The sequence below is a fragment of the Perissodus microlepis genome, chromosome 7 (assembly GCF_051167445.1).
Source record: "Perissodus microlepis isolate ML-2025 ecotype Zambia chromosome 7, ASM5116744v1, whole genome shotgun sequence".
Classification (NCBI taxonomy): Eukaryota; Metazoa; Chordata; class Actinopteri; order Cichliformes; family Cichlidae; genus Perissodus; species Perissodus microlepis.
In genome coordinates this window covers 62,231,489-62,247,397 of record NC_140467.1, presented here as the reverse complement: position 1 = coordinate 62,247,397, position 15,909 = coordinate 62,231,489, and the positions used below count along the sequence as shown (strand labels likewise).

The 15,909-nt window shown below is 42.3% G+C and overlaps 2 protein-coding genes across 2 annotated transcripts; both read left to right on the top strand.

Annotated features, from left to right (window-relative positions):
- The first annotated feature begins 622 nt into the window (after positions 1-622).
- On the top strand, positions 623-3,651 carry acd (ACD shelterin complex subunit and telomerase recruitment factor). The gene has a single exon (XM_084936539.1). The coding sequence runs from the start codon at positions 902-904 to the stop codon at positions 2,573-2,575; it is 1,674 nt and encodes a 557-aa protein (XP_084792665.1). The 5' UTR covers positions 623-901; the 3' UTR covers positions 2,576-3,651.
- A 7,492-nt stretch (positions 3,652-11,143) lies between these two features.
- Positions 11,144-15,409, top strand: foxl1 (forkhead box L1). The gene has a single exon (XM_084936534.1). The coding sequence runs from the start codon at positions 11,312-11,314 to the stop codon at positions 12,482-12,484; it is 1,173 nt and encodes a 390-aa protein (XP_084792660.1). The 5' UTR covers positions 11,144-11,311; the 3' UTR covers positions 12,485-15,409.
- Positions 15,410-15,909: the final 500 nt, after the last annotated feature.

Sequence of the window (15,909 nt, the reverse complement as noted above, 5' to 3'; positions counted from 1 at the left end):
AGTTAACACAGCCGCTTGCAATGTATTTTGGCGACACCACCTGAACGGAGCATCAGGGCGGAACGCGTGCAGTTTAAAATGTGTGCAGCAACAGAACAGCTGCGAATAAAACAACCGATATAAATATGTACATTTGGTTTCTAAAGACAAAAAACATGTTACATTTCATTATGTATTTTATTTTAGTTTTCGCAATGTCTTTTATTTTTTCTGACTTTCGTAATGGACGCTGATTGGTCGGTTTAGAATTTACGACCACACCCATTCCCTTATTGTCACGTGTTTCCACACAATAACTACGAGTTTGAAGCACAAAAAACTTAAGTTTGTGTAAAACGGCCGGCTAGTTTTAATGCTCGAAGGCGACTGGAACCAGGAGGGTAATGCTGGAAATTCTTTGCAGCTATTGGATTCATGCCTGAAAGCATAATGGCGGATGTCGTAAAACGTGGCTCATGGTCGAAAAAAAAACCCTATCCCCGATAGAATGATGTCAGTCAAAGTTTCTATACATATTAAAGGCATAAACTCGCTATTTTACCCGAGTATTTGGCTTCGACGGTTTAATATAATTTAATATAACTAATATGACTAATGATTAATATATATAATTCATCTTCTTGTTATCGTTCGAAATAAAAATAAAACGATTAACTTTTGCGCTTTTATGTTGAAGGAGCTGCTGTTCTCTGTCGGTAACTTGACTGTCGCCGCCATGACTGCAGACACGCGCAGAGCGGAAGTGAACAGAGGTTACAACGCTGATCAAATATTTAAGCTAAGCGAGTGTCCAGCTAACGTGGCTAAAATATAAATGGCGACACTGCGAGAGACGAGTGTGTGGACTTCACCGAGTCCCTGCTAAAGTTGTCACTACAGTGAGGATGTGGTGACTCCGGACATGCCTCGGCTTCCGCGGAACAGACTGTCTCCATGGATAGAGCGGCTCATCTTGAGCTACGGCAGCCAGGAGGAGGAGCAGGAGGAGGTGGGCAGCAGGTTGAAGGCTCATGTCATCGGTGTGGGTCAGATGTCCCAGTCCCAGGCGGGGAACACCGAGGGCCCCACCGGGTTGCTCTTCCTGTCTGATGGGGTACTCCAGATTCCAGCCGTCCTCACGGCGTCAGCCTGGGAGCATCTGCAGGAGCAGGAGGACCGTGAGTGCTTCAGCAGCCTACTCAACAGCACGGTTTGCATCCAGGACTACCGGCTGCAGTTCCACATGGCCTCAGAACAGACTAAATGCAGGTTCTTCTTATCAGTCGGAGAACTAGCTACAACCGCAGCAGGTCCAGTTAAAGACAACACTCCCTGTTGCACCACCCTGTCCTCTGTCAGGATGAAGATCTGTAAAACGTGGAGAGCTCTGCTGGGTCAGGAGGACTCTCAGAAGAGCCAGTGTGAATTTGACCTATCCGAGCTGCTGGGAGAGTGGCAGCACGACTGTCTGCAGGCTGTGCTGGAGGACGTCAGGGAGAAGCTGACAAGGGGACACGCCGCGAGCCTGCAGCCCTCCACCTCCACCTGTCACTCCACGCAGACCTGCTCTAGCACACGCTGGGATGTGGACAGGATCAGATATAAGGGAGAGAAGTGTTTCAGTGTCCCTCTGAAATATCTCCTTATCCCAGAAGAAGACTCTCAGCAGGTCCAGACTCTAAAAAATGCTGAAAGCAGCACAGAGAGGATGGAGGAGGAGAATATACCGCAAGTCTGCAACCCTCCAGAGACCACGCAGCCCTCTGTTGATGATGCACACTGGCAGATAGTTCAGCCAGCAGCTGTACAAGGAGTTTGTGCATCCAGTGACAGCTCATCTCTTCCAATGGAGGACAGCCTGCTCCACGAGGATGTGATCACAGGTGGGACTGACAAGCCTTTGTCCAACCCGTGGAACATATTTTCTCCTCCTCGTATCTCCTCATCTTCCTCTGATGCATCTCCAGAAGCTACACCAAGCATCTCGCCGCACCCCGCCTCTGCTGCAGAATCCAAGCCTGATCCCGCCACCAGCACACAGCTTCCTGTCCACCTGGTGGAGTCCAGCTACTTCCCACCCTACCAGAAACAGCTGACTGCCCTCCCCACCACTGCCACTTCCTCTTGTTCAGCTTCAGGCTCCATGATTGCTCCAGAAATGGAAACACATCGCACCTGGACAGCACAGCAGAGCCTCCCACCTGTGGACCAAGAAAGGGAGGAGACAACTTTGACAAGACACGGAAAAGTTAAGAGAAAGCAAAGCGAGTCCACACTAGAAGCCCTCGACACCTCCACCTTGGCGGAGGACAAGGAGGCGGAGCTGAGCAGCAGTCCTCCATCGTGGCTCTTTGACACTCCGGTAGGAGGCTCCAGTGCCGAAGACGGCAGCAGTCCTAAACAGGCTTCAGGGAGTGTCCAGAGAAAAATTCCAAAGGTTCATCGCGACGGCAGGCCGTTCTCTTACTCGTACCGTGTGTGTGGACAGAATCTGCAGGACTTCAGTCGCTTCAGAATGACTGAATCTCTGCTGCACTGGGCTGTGAAGTATCTCGTGACTCCAAAGCAGACAGACAATCCTGCAAACGTAGCGTGAGCGGGCCTAGTTTACCTCTCGTCTGTCTTTAGTTCTGTTCTGGTATTGCTTCAGTTTGTCGGTTATGATGGTGTCCTCAGGCCGCTCTGATGGCCATTTCTGTTTGGGATGGTTTGGTTTATCAAACGAAGGTCCACATCAGCTGATGAGGGAATTTACAGCTGTTATTTATTTAGCTTTTATGAAGATTTCCTCATTTTCCAAGAACAAAATAAAAACAAAGTGCTGGCGTTTCAGTCAGAGCTTCCTAATTTAATGAGAAACTGATCTGATTTTGTTTTTTTTGAGCATGTAAGACATCACCTTGGCTTGTAGGAAGTTAAAAACTTAATTTGATTTATTTTTTTCCTGATATTTTGTATAAAAATTTGCAAACAGAAGAGGTTTGCATTTCACAAAAGCACATGAGAGCAACGCCAAAGACACAACACCGAAAATAATGTTTTGCACACACGGCCGATGTTTGTTTAACAATTTTTGGTGAGCTCTACACAAATAACAATGTTAAATCATCAATAAATACAATTACTGACCGAAATAAAGCCAAACGGCTGTTTTCTTTACACCTGAGCAGGAACGCTGTGCTTACACCGATGCACAAACTCATCACACACTGTGAAACTATGCTTCTGTTTCATGCTGTGTGACGCTGTCACGAGTTAAAAATGAATATTTTCTCAGCCTCTAGATGCTGAAATGTCCAAATAAAACACGTTTGGAGTCTCTTTTCAATCATTTGCTGTTAAATGTTCTGTAAGTGCAGAGGTTGTGGCTTTGCTCTCTTTTGTGATTTCAGACCTTTCCTGTCTGTGATTAATGGAAATGTCACACGCTGCAATATTCAGCTGACATTAGTTTGATGTCAGAAGTCATCAGCAGCTGTTTGATTATCCATGAAAGCAAAAATGTAAAATATTTGATTGTTCCACATTTTGATAAATGAATATTTGTGACAGTTGAGTAAAAATCTGCGTTTTAAACTCTTTTTTTCCCCACAGTTTTCTGTTTTTCAGACAAAATTGATAAAAGAAAAATAAAACTTGGCAGATGAATAAAAAGGATGTTTGTAGTTTTCTCCATAGAACCGCCTCATGTTTCAGAGCATCGTTGGAGTTGTGCTTTTGTGTTTTTTCATTGTTCAGTGTGGAAATGATTAGAGCAGTATTAACAGTAGAAGCTCAGTTAGCAGCTTTATTGTCTCACCTGCAGTAGAATTTTTGGACCCAAACCTCAGTCAAAGTCATATTTGTAGAAAACAAAAAACTAGTAAAGCTGCATTAGTAGATATTTTTCTTTCTTTTAAACTTGGCAGCTTTTCAGTATCGATATCCAGGCTCTTATGCAGCTATATTTCATGTTCTTCATCAGTATGAAGGCTCATAAGCCTGAAAATCAGACTCTGTGTTTATTTCTGATCAAATATTCTGATTTCCTGGTTAAAGGTAAAAGAGTTGTTCTTTATTCGTCCAGGAGGTGTCGCTGAAGACCGTGCTTGTTAAAGTCGAGCTGATGCAGCGGTTCAGTAATGCACACTTCAAAGGAAAAAATGTGAAGTGAACTAATCAAAACCTCACAAAGTGATGCTGGTAGGCAGAGGAGGGAGTTCACATTTCTCTCAGTCGAGACTAAACCTGAGTTTTTGCAGAGCTGTGCCTCCTATACGTGAGTATTTACTGTCACTAAAAGAAAAGGCAAAGAAGAAAACAATGTTGCCATTGTATGGAAGTTTTAGGAACTAAACAGTTTATGATAATAAGGAAATGAGCACAACCAATAAATAAATAACTTATACACAACCAAGTAAGGAAGCACCACAATTCAGCAGCTTGTAGAACCACCTTTGACAGTAATAAACTGAAGCAATCATTTTTTGCACGACCACAGCTCACATCATCGTGGAGGCGTTTTGGTCCACTGTTCTTTACATCGTGGCTTCAGCCATCTGAAGGTCCCACCACAGCATCTCAGTCAGGCTGAGGTCTGGACTCTGGGCCCTTACAGCAGGTCGATTCTTCTGGTCTAAGCTTTAGCTGTGGGACAGACGGGCTCACATCAGCCTCTAGAATACTTTGGCATACAGAGGAGTTTGTGGTCGACTCAGTGACATCAAGGTGCCCAAATCATCAGCTCGCCACCACCGTGCTGACAGTCGGTATATGTTTGTGCTGATAAGCTGTGTTTGACTTTCTCCAAACATCGCACTGTGCATGAGGACCAACTCGGCAGGAAACAGTAGAGGTTAGTTTTGTTCATTTTAACAGGTGCCAAATAAATCAGATGATGGGATGTTTCAACAGAGGAAAGGATGACTGAACAGGATACAGACCCAGGGGCACAAGAAGTCAAGGAGCCCTGGTACAGAGAAAACTGAAAAGAGATGTGCACACAAAGCCTCAAAATGACCAAAGTGAGGAGAAATATTAACAGAAGCTGATGCACCAATGAGTGTAAACAGAGTAAAAATGATCAGAAAAAGGTGCAATGTGACCCCGAAGAGACTGAAATGATGAAAAAGAGATAACTGTCTCCCCCTGGTGTCTACAAACAACCAGAGGCTGTAACTGTGAGAGGGCCATGCACACAATCAGAGACATGAAGGTACATTCAGTAAACTGCATTTTATCAACACCTTTTTTTAAACTTTACTGAGTGTTCTAGATTGTTTTTAATTAGCTGAAGACGACATAAAAAGCTCATTTTGTCTGATTCATGCTCGTATAAGCAAATAATAAGAGGTGAGAAAAGAAACAATTTTTTTTGGTTTATAGCAATTTGTGAAAGAAAGAAAGAACGAAAGAAAGCTTAACAGCAGTTTCCGTATAACCACTGTGTAAAGAATGGTCACGCCTTCTTTGCAAAAACACAAAAATGTCTAAAGTGAGGAAACTATGACACAAATGCAACACTGCAAATAGATGCAAAGTAACTAGAAAAGACACACAACACATCCTGGTATTTATTAGCTCCACCGAGGAGGTTATGTATTTGGTAGCATTTGTGTTTGCGTCATTGTGTTTTGAATGAATGAACTTTTAGAATGGGGACGTGTTAACAATCCTTTAAAACACAGATGTCGAACTCCAGTCCTCGAGGGCTGATGTCCTGACACTTTTAAATGTCTCCCTGCAGCAACACACCTGAAATTAGGAGGTCATTAGCAAGACTGGACTGCATGCTGAGGTGGCAACCCCTAACCTTACTCAAGTAAATTTACATAAATGTAAGTTTTTGGAAAAATGCACTTCTAAAAGTACTTTTATTGCATCATATTCATTCATTCATAAGCTGCTGTAACATGAATCAAATGGCTGAACTGCCACCTCAGCATGCAGTCAGGTCTTACTAATGACCTACTAATTTTATCCAGGTGTGTTGCTGCAGGGAGACATTTAAAAGTGTCAGGACACCGGCTCTTGGGGACTGGAGTTCGCTACCTGCGCTTTAAAATGTGGCTTAACTGCACTGAGGTCTTCAAGGTCAACTTAATGATTTATTGGTCAACAATGGGCAAAAAGCCCAAATATTATGTAACATCTGAACTCTGACCTCTCCTCCCCCTCTCTACAAAGTACAACTTCTTAAAGTACGTTTAAAAAGAAAAATGTAAACTTACTTTTCCATCCACTTGTCCTTTTCAGGGTCGCTGGAGCCTGCAGCTGTCATAGGGCGAGAGGCAGGTTACACCCTGGACAGGTCACCAGTCTGTTGCAGGGCTAACACACAGAGACAGACAACCATTCACACTCACACCTGTGGGCAATCTGGATTAATCAATTAACCTATCCCCACAAACTGCATGTCTTTGGACGGTGGGAGGAACCCACGCAAACACAGGGAGAACATGCAAACTCCACACAGAAAGACCCGGCCTGATGGTGGAATTGAACTCAGGACCTTCTTGCTGTGCAGTAACAGTGCTGACCACCGTGCCACCGTGCTAGCCTTCAAAGTAAATACTGCAAGAGACAGCGCCTCCTCTCTGGGTGCTTCCTGTATTAGCTTTGCTTCATTTTGTCATTTTGAAGTTTTAAAAGCTTTCGATTTTTTTTATGTTAACTTCAGTTTTTGTTTTGCTGAATGGTTTCTTCTCTCGTGAGCCTCCTCGTCTGTGAGGTCTTGGCATCTTGCTTCCTGTTTTATTTTGAAGGTTAGATCTTCATGTGGCTTTCAATGCTTTTGCTTCCATTCTTTTTCCCCCCTCCCTCATTAGTGACTGACTGACTTCACCCACTCCTTATTTCACTCCTCTGCTGAGAAGAGTATTTCATCTGCGTCATTCTCCTCAGTCTTTGTCATTTCTACCGTCTTTGCTCTCCCTGTGGTTTGGAATTGTCCATTGAAGATGTGTTTTCTGAAATCTTGTGGTCGTTAAGGTGCTTTTTGACTTCCTGCAGATTCATTCTAGTTTTTTTCTGTTCTCGTCCTTCAGTTTCATCAGCCTACAGGTGAAAAACCGCTGCGAACAGATACAAAGTGTCTGCAAAGACACCCAATATTATAGCAAAGATGAACATGCAACTACAAAGCAACACAAGCCATTTCCTGCATGTTATTCCCTTTGTTCTCTCCAGCAATAAAGGCTAAAATGCACCAGAATAAATCTTTACAAAAACCCAAATAAATACAGATTAAAGCTAATCTCAGTCTGAGATCATCACTGGAATCTCTTTTTGGTCTGGGACTAGGCTTAATCCAGGTCTGGGAGACTGGCTGAAACTGTTTCATGGACAATCCAGACATGGAAAAGATCGTAAAGAAAGCAGAAAGCAATCAGAAAGGAAAAACAAGTCAGCGCTCTGGCACCTCACGTCTAATAATCTGTTTCTAATAAAGCGACCCTACAACACTGAGTTTGGTGAGTCAATGCTCCTGATCTTTGGACACACAGTGCTGATTTTGTGAACTCTCAAATAAAGGTTGTAACAGCTGGGCGACTGGGTGACATCACTGTCAATAAAACATCATGCTCGTGCATCTGCTGCTCGAACATAAAGTTATAGATATCAAAATGCGTCCTGCAGAATTTCCACTAAAATGTCAGATCCTGAATCCCGCTCGCCGTGGCCCGCACTCGTCTCATACTTTCATGTTAGTTTAGTTTAATTTGCTAATGAATCACCGTCTGCTCAGAGAGAAACAGAGAAAAGACCAACTTCTGAGTTTATCCACTGAAAGCTCCAAGGCCTTAATGTAAGCAGGAGCCAGCTGTGCGCACTTGTAAAGTTGTTATAATCCTCCTCTGACCTATAAACAGGAAAATACATAATATAAAGCATCATGCTCACATCTACAAATAATACACTGTCCATGTTGTCCTTGTAAGGCAATACAGTCCCGAGTGGCTCCACGAAGCTTCTCCAAGGACAATTAAAGCCAAGTTTCATTTTGTTCCACTTTCATACGGACACGGTCAGAAAAGAACCTGAAGAAGCTGCAGTCGATGTGAAAACAAATATTCATTCAGAACTTTTCCACAGAGCAGAGAGTTGATTTGGTCACATCTGTAGGAGACATTTCAATACTTACACAATTGTTTTATATGATTATACATTGCTATTTTAATTCTCTGAGCCCTTCAGATTTTTTTTAATTAATACACTCTTTATCCATTATTATATAATTAGAAATTTTCATTGAGCGTTGTGTTCACCTCCCCTTATCTTCATGTTTAGTGTGAGCGTTTGGTTACTTCCTGTTTTACTTTGAAGGCTGGCTTTCACGTGGGTCTTGGGTCATAGTCAGATACTCAAAAACAAAACAAAACAAAACAAAGAAATAAATGAAATAAGAAAAGAAGATACAAAAAAAAAAATCTTCCCACATCCTTTTCCTAATCAGTGTTTCCTTGATGGAAAACCCTATGAGGTCAGAGGAAGGTGTGAAGGAGACCTCATAATGACTGAGAACAGCAAGCCGTGGTTCTCCTACACCGGCCTCCTTAAACTGATGACGGATGTCTGACACATTGAAATGATAATTTCCAGAAGATGAACTACAAAATTTACATTTTACTCCACATCAAAAAGAGACTCACTTCTTAAAATGATCACTTAGCTACAAAATTTAGAATTTTAAAGGAAATACATGTACCTGAATGTAAAAAAGAATATTAATGATAAGGCTGAAAATACAGTGATGAACTTAAATAATCAATTCTTAAATACACGAGTTACTTGAAAAATGTGGCAAAAACACAGAGACGGAAAAGAATGATATGCCGAGTTCATTTCCTGCTATTAAAGTTGACGATTGTTAGCAGAAGCAAATTAAGATCTATTCTCCCGGGAAGGAGTTCAGTTTAAAAGCAAAGTTGTTCAGGAAAGACAAACAAGTGTCGGATCATGTCAGAGTGTGATGCCTGTCTCTGTGTTGCCCCTGAGATGCACCATTGATCTTTCCAGGGGTCGGCACCGGCTTTTCTGCAACCTGATATGGATCAAATACCTGTAAAAATATTCATAATATGTTAATATGTTTCAAAACCAACTATTTATTGGTACAAAACTAAATCATCTTTCAACATCACATTTATTTAAAATTATTATTTAACATAACAAAGTCTTGACGTGGGGAGGGGGGCACTGGAGGTGGTGGTGGGGGTCGCCCCCTGCTGGTCATTCAATAACGTCAGATCCCGAAGCTACGCCCATCTTTTAGACTGCCAGATGTTTATCGTGTTTTGCTAGCTTCTGTAGCTATTAACACTTTATCGAGTGTTGAAGTGTGGCAGCTTCACCAAACACGGAGCTTTAAATTTAGTTTTACCTTAGGTGAGTTTAGATGTTTTTTGGGACACTCAGGCACCCCTACATTTTATCATACCACCCATTAAAATAGAATAGAAGGAGTAGCAATAATAACAATGTATCTTATATGTCTTCTGATATTATATTTTGGCAGCTGGTCTACTGGAGACAGGATCCAATAAAAACAGGTTTAAATGTCCGGTGTTGTTGCTGTAATGATGTTACAGTGCACTCACACACAGGTGCTGCTGCTTCAACAGCAGGTTTGTCAGGAATAAATACGACTTTTTGGGGGGAGGTTTTTGTTGCTGTGGCAGAAAGAAAATGAAGAGGTCATTTCACAAACTCTTATAATGTTTCTTTAGGGCCATTAGTTTGCTGACACATCACTAGTTACCACCCAAGGAGCTGGTGTACTTCATAATTTTAGTTTGTTAAAGATTTTTATTCCTATTTTGGTCGAATTGAGCTTCAGTGTTCGTTTACAGCTCCAAGTGCAGGTGAGAGTAAGTCAGAGGATGTGATCTGTCAATGTTCAACAGCAGCTTTAACTTACTTTAGAAAGCTCTGGTCAGCATGATTGAGCCTTTGCCTCAGGTTTGGTAGATAAAGGGTACGAGATAAAACTGGTGTATAATTTTGAAATGTGCGATTATTCATACTGAATTAGTTTTAGACCCAGATCTAAGTAATTACGCTTCTTTTGATGGTAACATTGTCACGATTAGTTGAAATGAAGTTTGCAAATGTGAAAAAAGCTGACTACATTTGCAATCATCATGTGCTGTTTATATTAACTGCGAGGCACTGCATGCATGACAATATGACCGGGGCTGAGCCCCCTAAAAGTTTGGTTCTAGAATCGCTCCTGGTTTTATACAAGACAGACATGAACTGGAAGAATCGACAGTGGACTGAAAACTGAACACATTACAAAGGCAAATTAAAAGAATTTGTTCCTTTTCTTTTTGGGAAATGCGATTTGTATGTTTGTGTAATAAGTTAATCTTGTAATATATTAAGGTTCCTAGGTTTATGCATTGTTTGTGTAAGCATGCCCCCATTTTCTTGTGTCATCTTTCAATCAATAAAAAAATAAAAATAATATTGTCTTTGTACCTTACTGCTTGGTAGTATCAAGAAATGTTTTAATAAAAACAATCTCAACATTAAATATAGCTGATCGCATTAAGTTGCAAATTTTGAGCTAATCATATAATTATTTTTTTTTAACGCCACCACCTACAAAACCCAGTCAATCGTTTTAGAGCAGCTGTCAGCCTGAAGTACTTATATTCCTGTTAAGCTGATCATTATTATTATATTGTCAGCCATGCCTGATTTATGCGCTCAGATATTCTTTGAAATGAAGTTTGCTGCAGAAATGTTCCCTCTGCGTCATTTGTGTTGGACTGGAAGCAAAACGAGAGTCTGACACGAGTGAAGAGAAATTGTTTAAGTTATTTTCCCTTTTATACACTTTGTTTTCATTCGAGTGAACTCACAGCAACTCCCAGAAAGGACTCGGCAATGTTTGCTTGTTCTCTCTGTGTGAGCAACTCTGAGCGTCAGGGGTGGACGTGATATTTCAAACAGCACATCAGTGCGTTTATGTATTGGGTGCCCGGAAATTTTTCCAAATAAACACAGCTTGATTCAACCTGGGTGGGCAGACTTATCAAGCGACTAATTCTATAAACAGATGAGGGAATAACCCGGCACCTCATTGGTTGTTGGGCAGAGGAGGGGGACATGAGGGAGTTTCAGCGCAATGAAATTTTAATTAATGTGGGTGGGCTAAGAGCAGCACCGACTGTTTATGATGGACAATTTATTTCCCAGTGCAAAGTCAACATAACACAGCAAACGTACAACAATTATTAACATTTTTCTGGGGCCCTCATGAGGCTGGAGAGTCAGTCAGTGGAGGAGTGGAGCTGCGGGAGCAGGCTCAACTTTCCCCGGGACACACTGCGGCTTTCCCGGCGTCATGACTCTCTACCACGGCCGTCTGCCGTCGCTCGGAGTGACATCTTCGGCTTTGAGCCTCTCCGCCCCCCCGCTGATCTACCTGTACGGAGGCGACAGCGGCGGGGTCGTGCCCACCGCCCTGAGCTTCGTGCCGGCCCGCCAGGAGCCCCCGCAGAAGCCGCCCTACAGCTACATCGCGCTCATCGCCATGGCCATCAAGAGCGCACCGGAGCAGCGCGCCACGCTCAGCGGCATCTACCAGTTCATCATGGACCGATTCCCCTTCTATCACGACAACAAACAGGGCTGGCAGAACTCGATCCGTCACAACTTGTCCTTGAACGACTGCTTCATCAAGGTGCCCCGGGAGAAGGGCCGGCCGGGCAAAGGCAGCTACTGGACGTTGGACACCAAGTGTCTGGATATGTTTGAAAACGGCAACTACCGCCGGAGGAAGAGGAAGGCGAAGTGTCAGCAGGAGGCTCTGGACTCCAAAGCCACCGGGCACAAGCGCACCAAGGCCCCCGGGCAACCCAGGGACCCTCAGACCTCCCCGAAACATCAAGCTGGCTCGAGGGTAACAGAAGCACCCGCGAGGGATGAGGAGGAGGAGGCGAGGACGCCCGCAGACAGGAAACATATTCTTGGCGAGTTGAATCACGCGGAACAGCCGCAGAGCCCCTCCACGCAGAGACTTAAAGTGCCCCCCAACCAACACAGCAGTCAGGCCGCCGGCAGGGAGCTTCACGCCCCACAGCCCGAGCCTTGCTCCGCGCCGAAACGCGCTGCGCTGTGGACGGACGACGCTCATCTCCCAGACGAGACCCTTGACCCGAAATCAGAGGAGAGGAAGTCTGCGTTCAGCCAAAGAGAAAGAGGTCCTCTCTGCACCGTCAGCTGCGCAGGAAACACAAACTTGGCCGCACCTGCGCCAGACAGGCCGAAGGGGAACACACTGAGCAGGGACAAATCCAAAGGTTTCAGCATAGACAGCATTTTAGCGAAGAGCGAGGACGAAATACGAGGCAGCATCCTCGGCCTGCCGGCCGAGACATGCGCACAGGCCCAAAATCCGGCTTTCAGCGCGTCCGTGGTCCTCGGCGCGCGTCAGCATCAGTTGTACCAGATGGGATTCCCTTTCTGCTCTTACCTGTCGCTGTCCTACCCTGACAAAGTGCTGCATTTTAAATGACCGGCAGACTTTCGTGCGTTTTACGCACCAAATGCGTAAAAGTGTAAAGTCTGTGTTTAGCTTTACACGCAGAGACACGAAACAGGATCTCTGCCATCATCTACTTTAAAGTTCGGACAAAAATGAACAAAGAGCGTCAAGAAGACTTTTATCTCCATCTTTACGCATGCGTCATTTTCAGGTTTGTGATTATATTCAGTTTTTTCCTCCCAAATCTGTTGCTTCTCAGAAATTATGGCTGCACAAAACACAATGCTCAGCACAATAAATGGATGTCGTCCCTGCCATGTAAATATTTACGGATATTCTCATATGCTACACTTTACTCATGATGGTGAAACCCCATAAAGCAAGAACAGTGCGTAATTTAATTTTAATTGTCGTGACTGGGCCTGAAGATGCCGTACAATAGGAAGTTTAGTACTCAGTAATGATGTAACCAAAACCTATTATTATATTCCACTCTGCTCTGGATTTGAACATTTATTTTACTGCAAAATAAAATTTAGCCAAAAATGTTGACGTGATTTATTTTAAATTGTGGTACGAAAGAATAAATAGAAACACTGCTGGAAAACTGCACCTTTGTTTTCCCCCCGTTTTGTTTTAAGAAAAATGAGACGACGTGTTTGGTTTTGTTCATTTTCATTAAAGTTTATGAGTTTAAAAAATGAAATAAAACCGATATCAGGGCTTTCACCAACGGAAACATCAGCAGCAACAGAACTGAAAAACTGGACACTGCCTTGTAGTTTAAGGACAGACAGACATTCCATTATTAAAAGTTGATGCTTATCTAAAAAATTATAACAAAGTTTCATTGAAATCAAAAACATGTACCGCTTGAGAACAGAGAGATACACTGTGCATTTACAGAATTCATAAAAAATCAATTAATAAAAAAACATGAAAATGTTCTGGGGAAATCAGAGAATGTAAATCATGTTTTTCCAAGTTGAGCGGCAGTAAGAATGTGCGGTGATGGCGCTTTATTTCAGTGGAATGAGAGAGCAGAGGCAGCCGGGCAGTTTTTGGAGGGCAGCTTTATAAATAAACATCATGCTGTGCTGCTCCCTGGTATTTGTTGAGGAGGACCGGCCCACCTTTGCATTTCATACGGTGAGAAAAGATTATCGACCGCAATGAAATGCAGTGCGATGTGATAAAAGGAATCAAAAGGCTTCCAGGTGGAGGAGGAAGCATTCATACGAACAGTGCCAAGCACAGAAAACAATTGTAGATCATGATTATGATCAGTAAGAGACACATCCGTATAGTTTCTTCCACATCCAGCATTCATCCAGAGTCTGAAGCATTTAGATCATTTTATGTTTGGAACCAGCGGTTTCAGTTTTTGCCCACAAAGCGTTTGATTATAGAGCAGTCCAGGCTGGATGGTGACCTTGTGAAGGTGAAGCTTAAAGTAATTTACCAGTATTTATACATACTGTACGTGTGGATATATTTGGCACAGCCACACAGATCTGTGTGTGAAGGTGTTCTTATAAATACCTGCTTAAATCAGTGCAATCAGTCATATGGTACACCCTGTGCAAGGTGGCAACACCAGGTCCCCCCGGCACCCCCAAAAGTCCACAGTTTACTTATCATTTCAGCCTAATGATGATGATATATTAGCACAGTTTAAGTTAAATACATAGACCTGAAGCGCTTTATTTTCTGCTGAGCTTATTTGTTTAAGTTTGTGTTTCAAAGTGTGTTTTAATCAACACCCAGAAAACCAGGAACCATCCGTCAGTGAAAATGGGGAAAATCTTTGTTTTACTGAAGTTCACATAATCCAGAGTTTCAGCTGCAGCTGTCAAATTCACCAAATCTAGGACTACAAAAAGAAACGGCATGTTTTTATTGTTTGCAGCGCTGACCATGACCTAAACTCAACGTCCATTTATCAGCTTTCCTTGGGTCTTTAACCATGTCTGAGGTCACCTGCAAACAACATTTAGAAACACATTTTTTGGTTCAACTGTTTCCACATCAAGAATGAGTTTGTAAAAATCACAGTAAATAATAATAAAAAAATCTAAATCTCAAAGGAACCAAACAACAAACAAACAGTAATAATCCTATATAATAATTTTCTCCTGTTTAAACTTTTTGTATTTTTTTTTTATTCTGGTACCTTTTTATATTGTTACATTAAGAGTTAAAGCTAAAACCTCAAACAGCATGAAAGGTAAATGAATAAAACAAATTCTCATCATAAAGCTGAGATATTAATACTAAATCATAAAAGTGTAAAATACTTATGACTTATGATTCCATGCAGGTAAACGCAACGACACGCTGAAGCATTCACATAACTAGCAGCTCAACACACTCCAGATATTTTATTCATGCTCATGTGTTCATATAGAATTATGTAACACACAGCTTCATGTTTATTTAATTCTATATTTATACAAAACAATTATCATCATTTGTTGCAATCTATCTTATGTCTGTTTGCTCCATTAATACACAAGCTAGAGCAGTCTGATCAGGCTGTAAATTCCCTCCTTGCATCCAGACAGATCCGGGCCGGAGTGTGACTGTTTCCTCGGGAATATCAAAATGATTTCTTCCACTTTCTCTTCTTTCAATTCAAGAAATTTTGAGCGCTCTCTCAATGGAGGAATTCTTCCAAAAATAATTAAATCTGGATCTGGGTCAACAACAAAAGTTAATCACACTTTTTCCAAAAACAGCTTCAGATGTTCAAATGTATCAAGAACTTTTTGAGTAAACTTATAGAAGAAGAATCAGCCCTATTATCTCCACCCCTCTGTGGAGATAATAAGGACATCAGTCCTTTGCAATCCTGCAGTTTGTAACATAATAACTTTGATCTGTATTTTTTTTTAATGACAGAAAATGAAGGGCGTTTTGTGGTATGTGTGTGTGTGTGTGTGTGTGTGTGGGGGGGGGGGGGGGGGGGGGGGGGGGGGGGGTACTCTAATATAACACATCCTGGAAAGTGTTTGGAAACGAACACATTTCTGCCATGATTGCAATCTGTTATTACAATGCAACCTGCATGATTTTCTAAACGCTTCAGTCCGTAGTGCACTCAGAGGTGGCACGACAGTGACTAAGCTGGACGCAGCATTTGTCCTGCTTCCTGTCTGCTGGATGACGTGTGGCTGACGCACTCGTTTTTATGAGGTTGTTATTCACTTGAAAATTTACATCTTTTGAAACAAAAGTGTCATTTATTGCTGAAGCTTTTTAAATTATGGACACAAAGAGACTTCTTGTATTTCAAACTTCTCTCAAGTATCTCTCATCCTTACAGCCTGATTTTTATCCATGTTAGACTGAAAGAAAGTGTATTTAGCATTCCCGCCTTTAAAAAATAAAACACCTCACGTGCAAACATCTAAGATTTAAAATAAGGTTAGAATTATTGTGAAATATCACCTCAT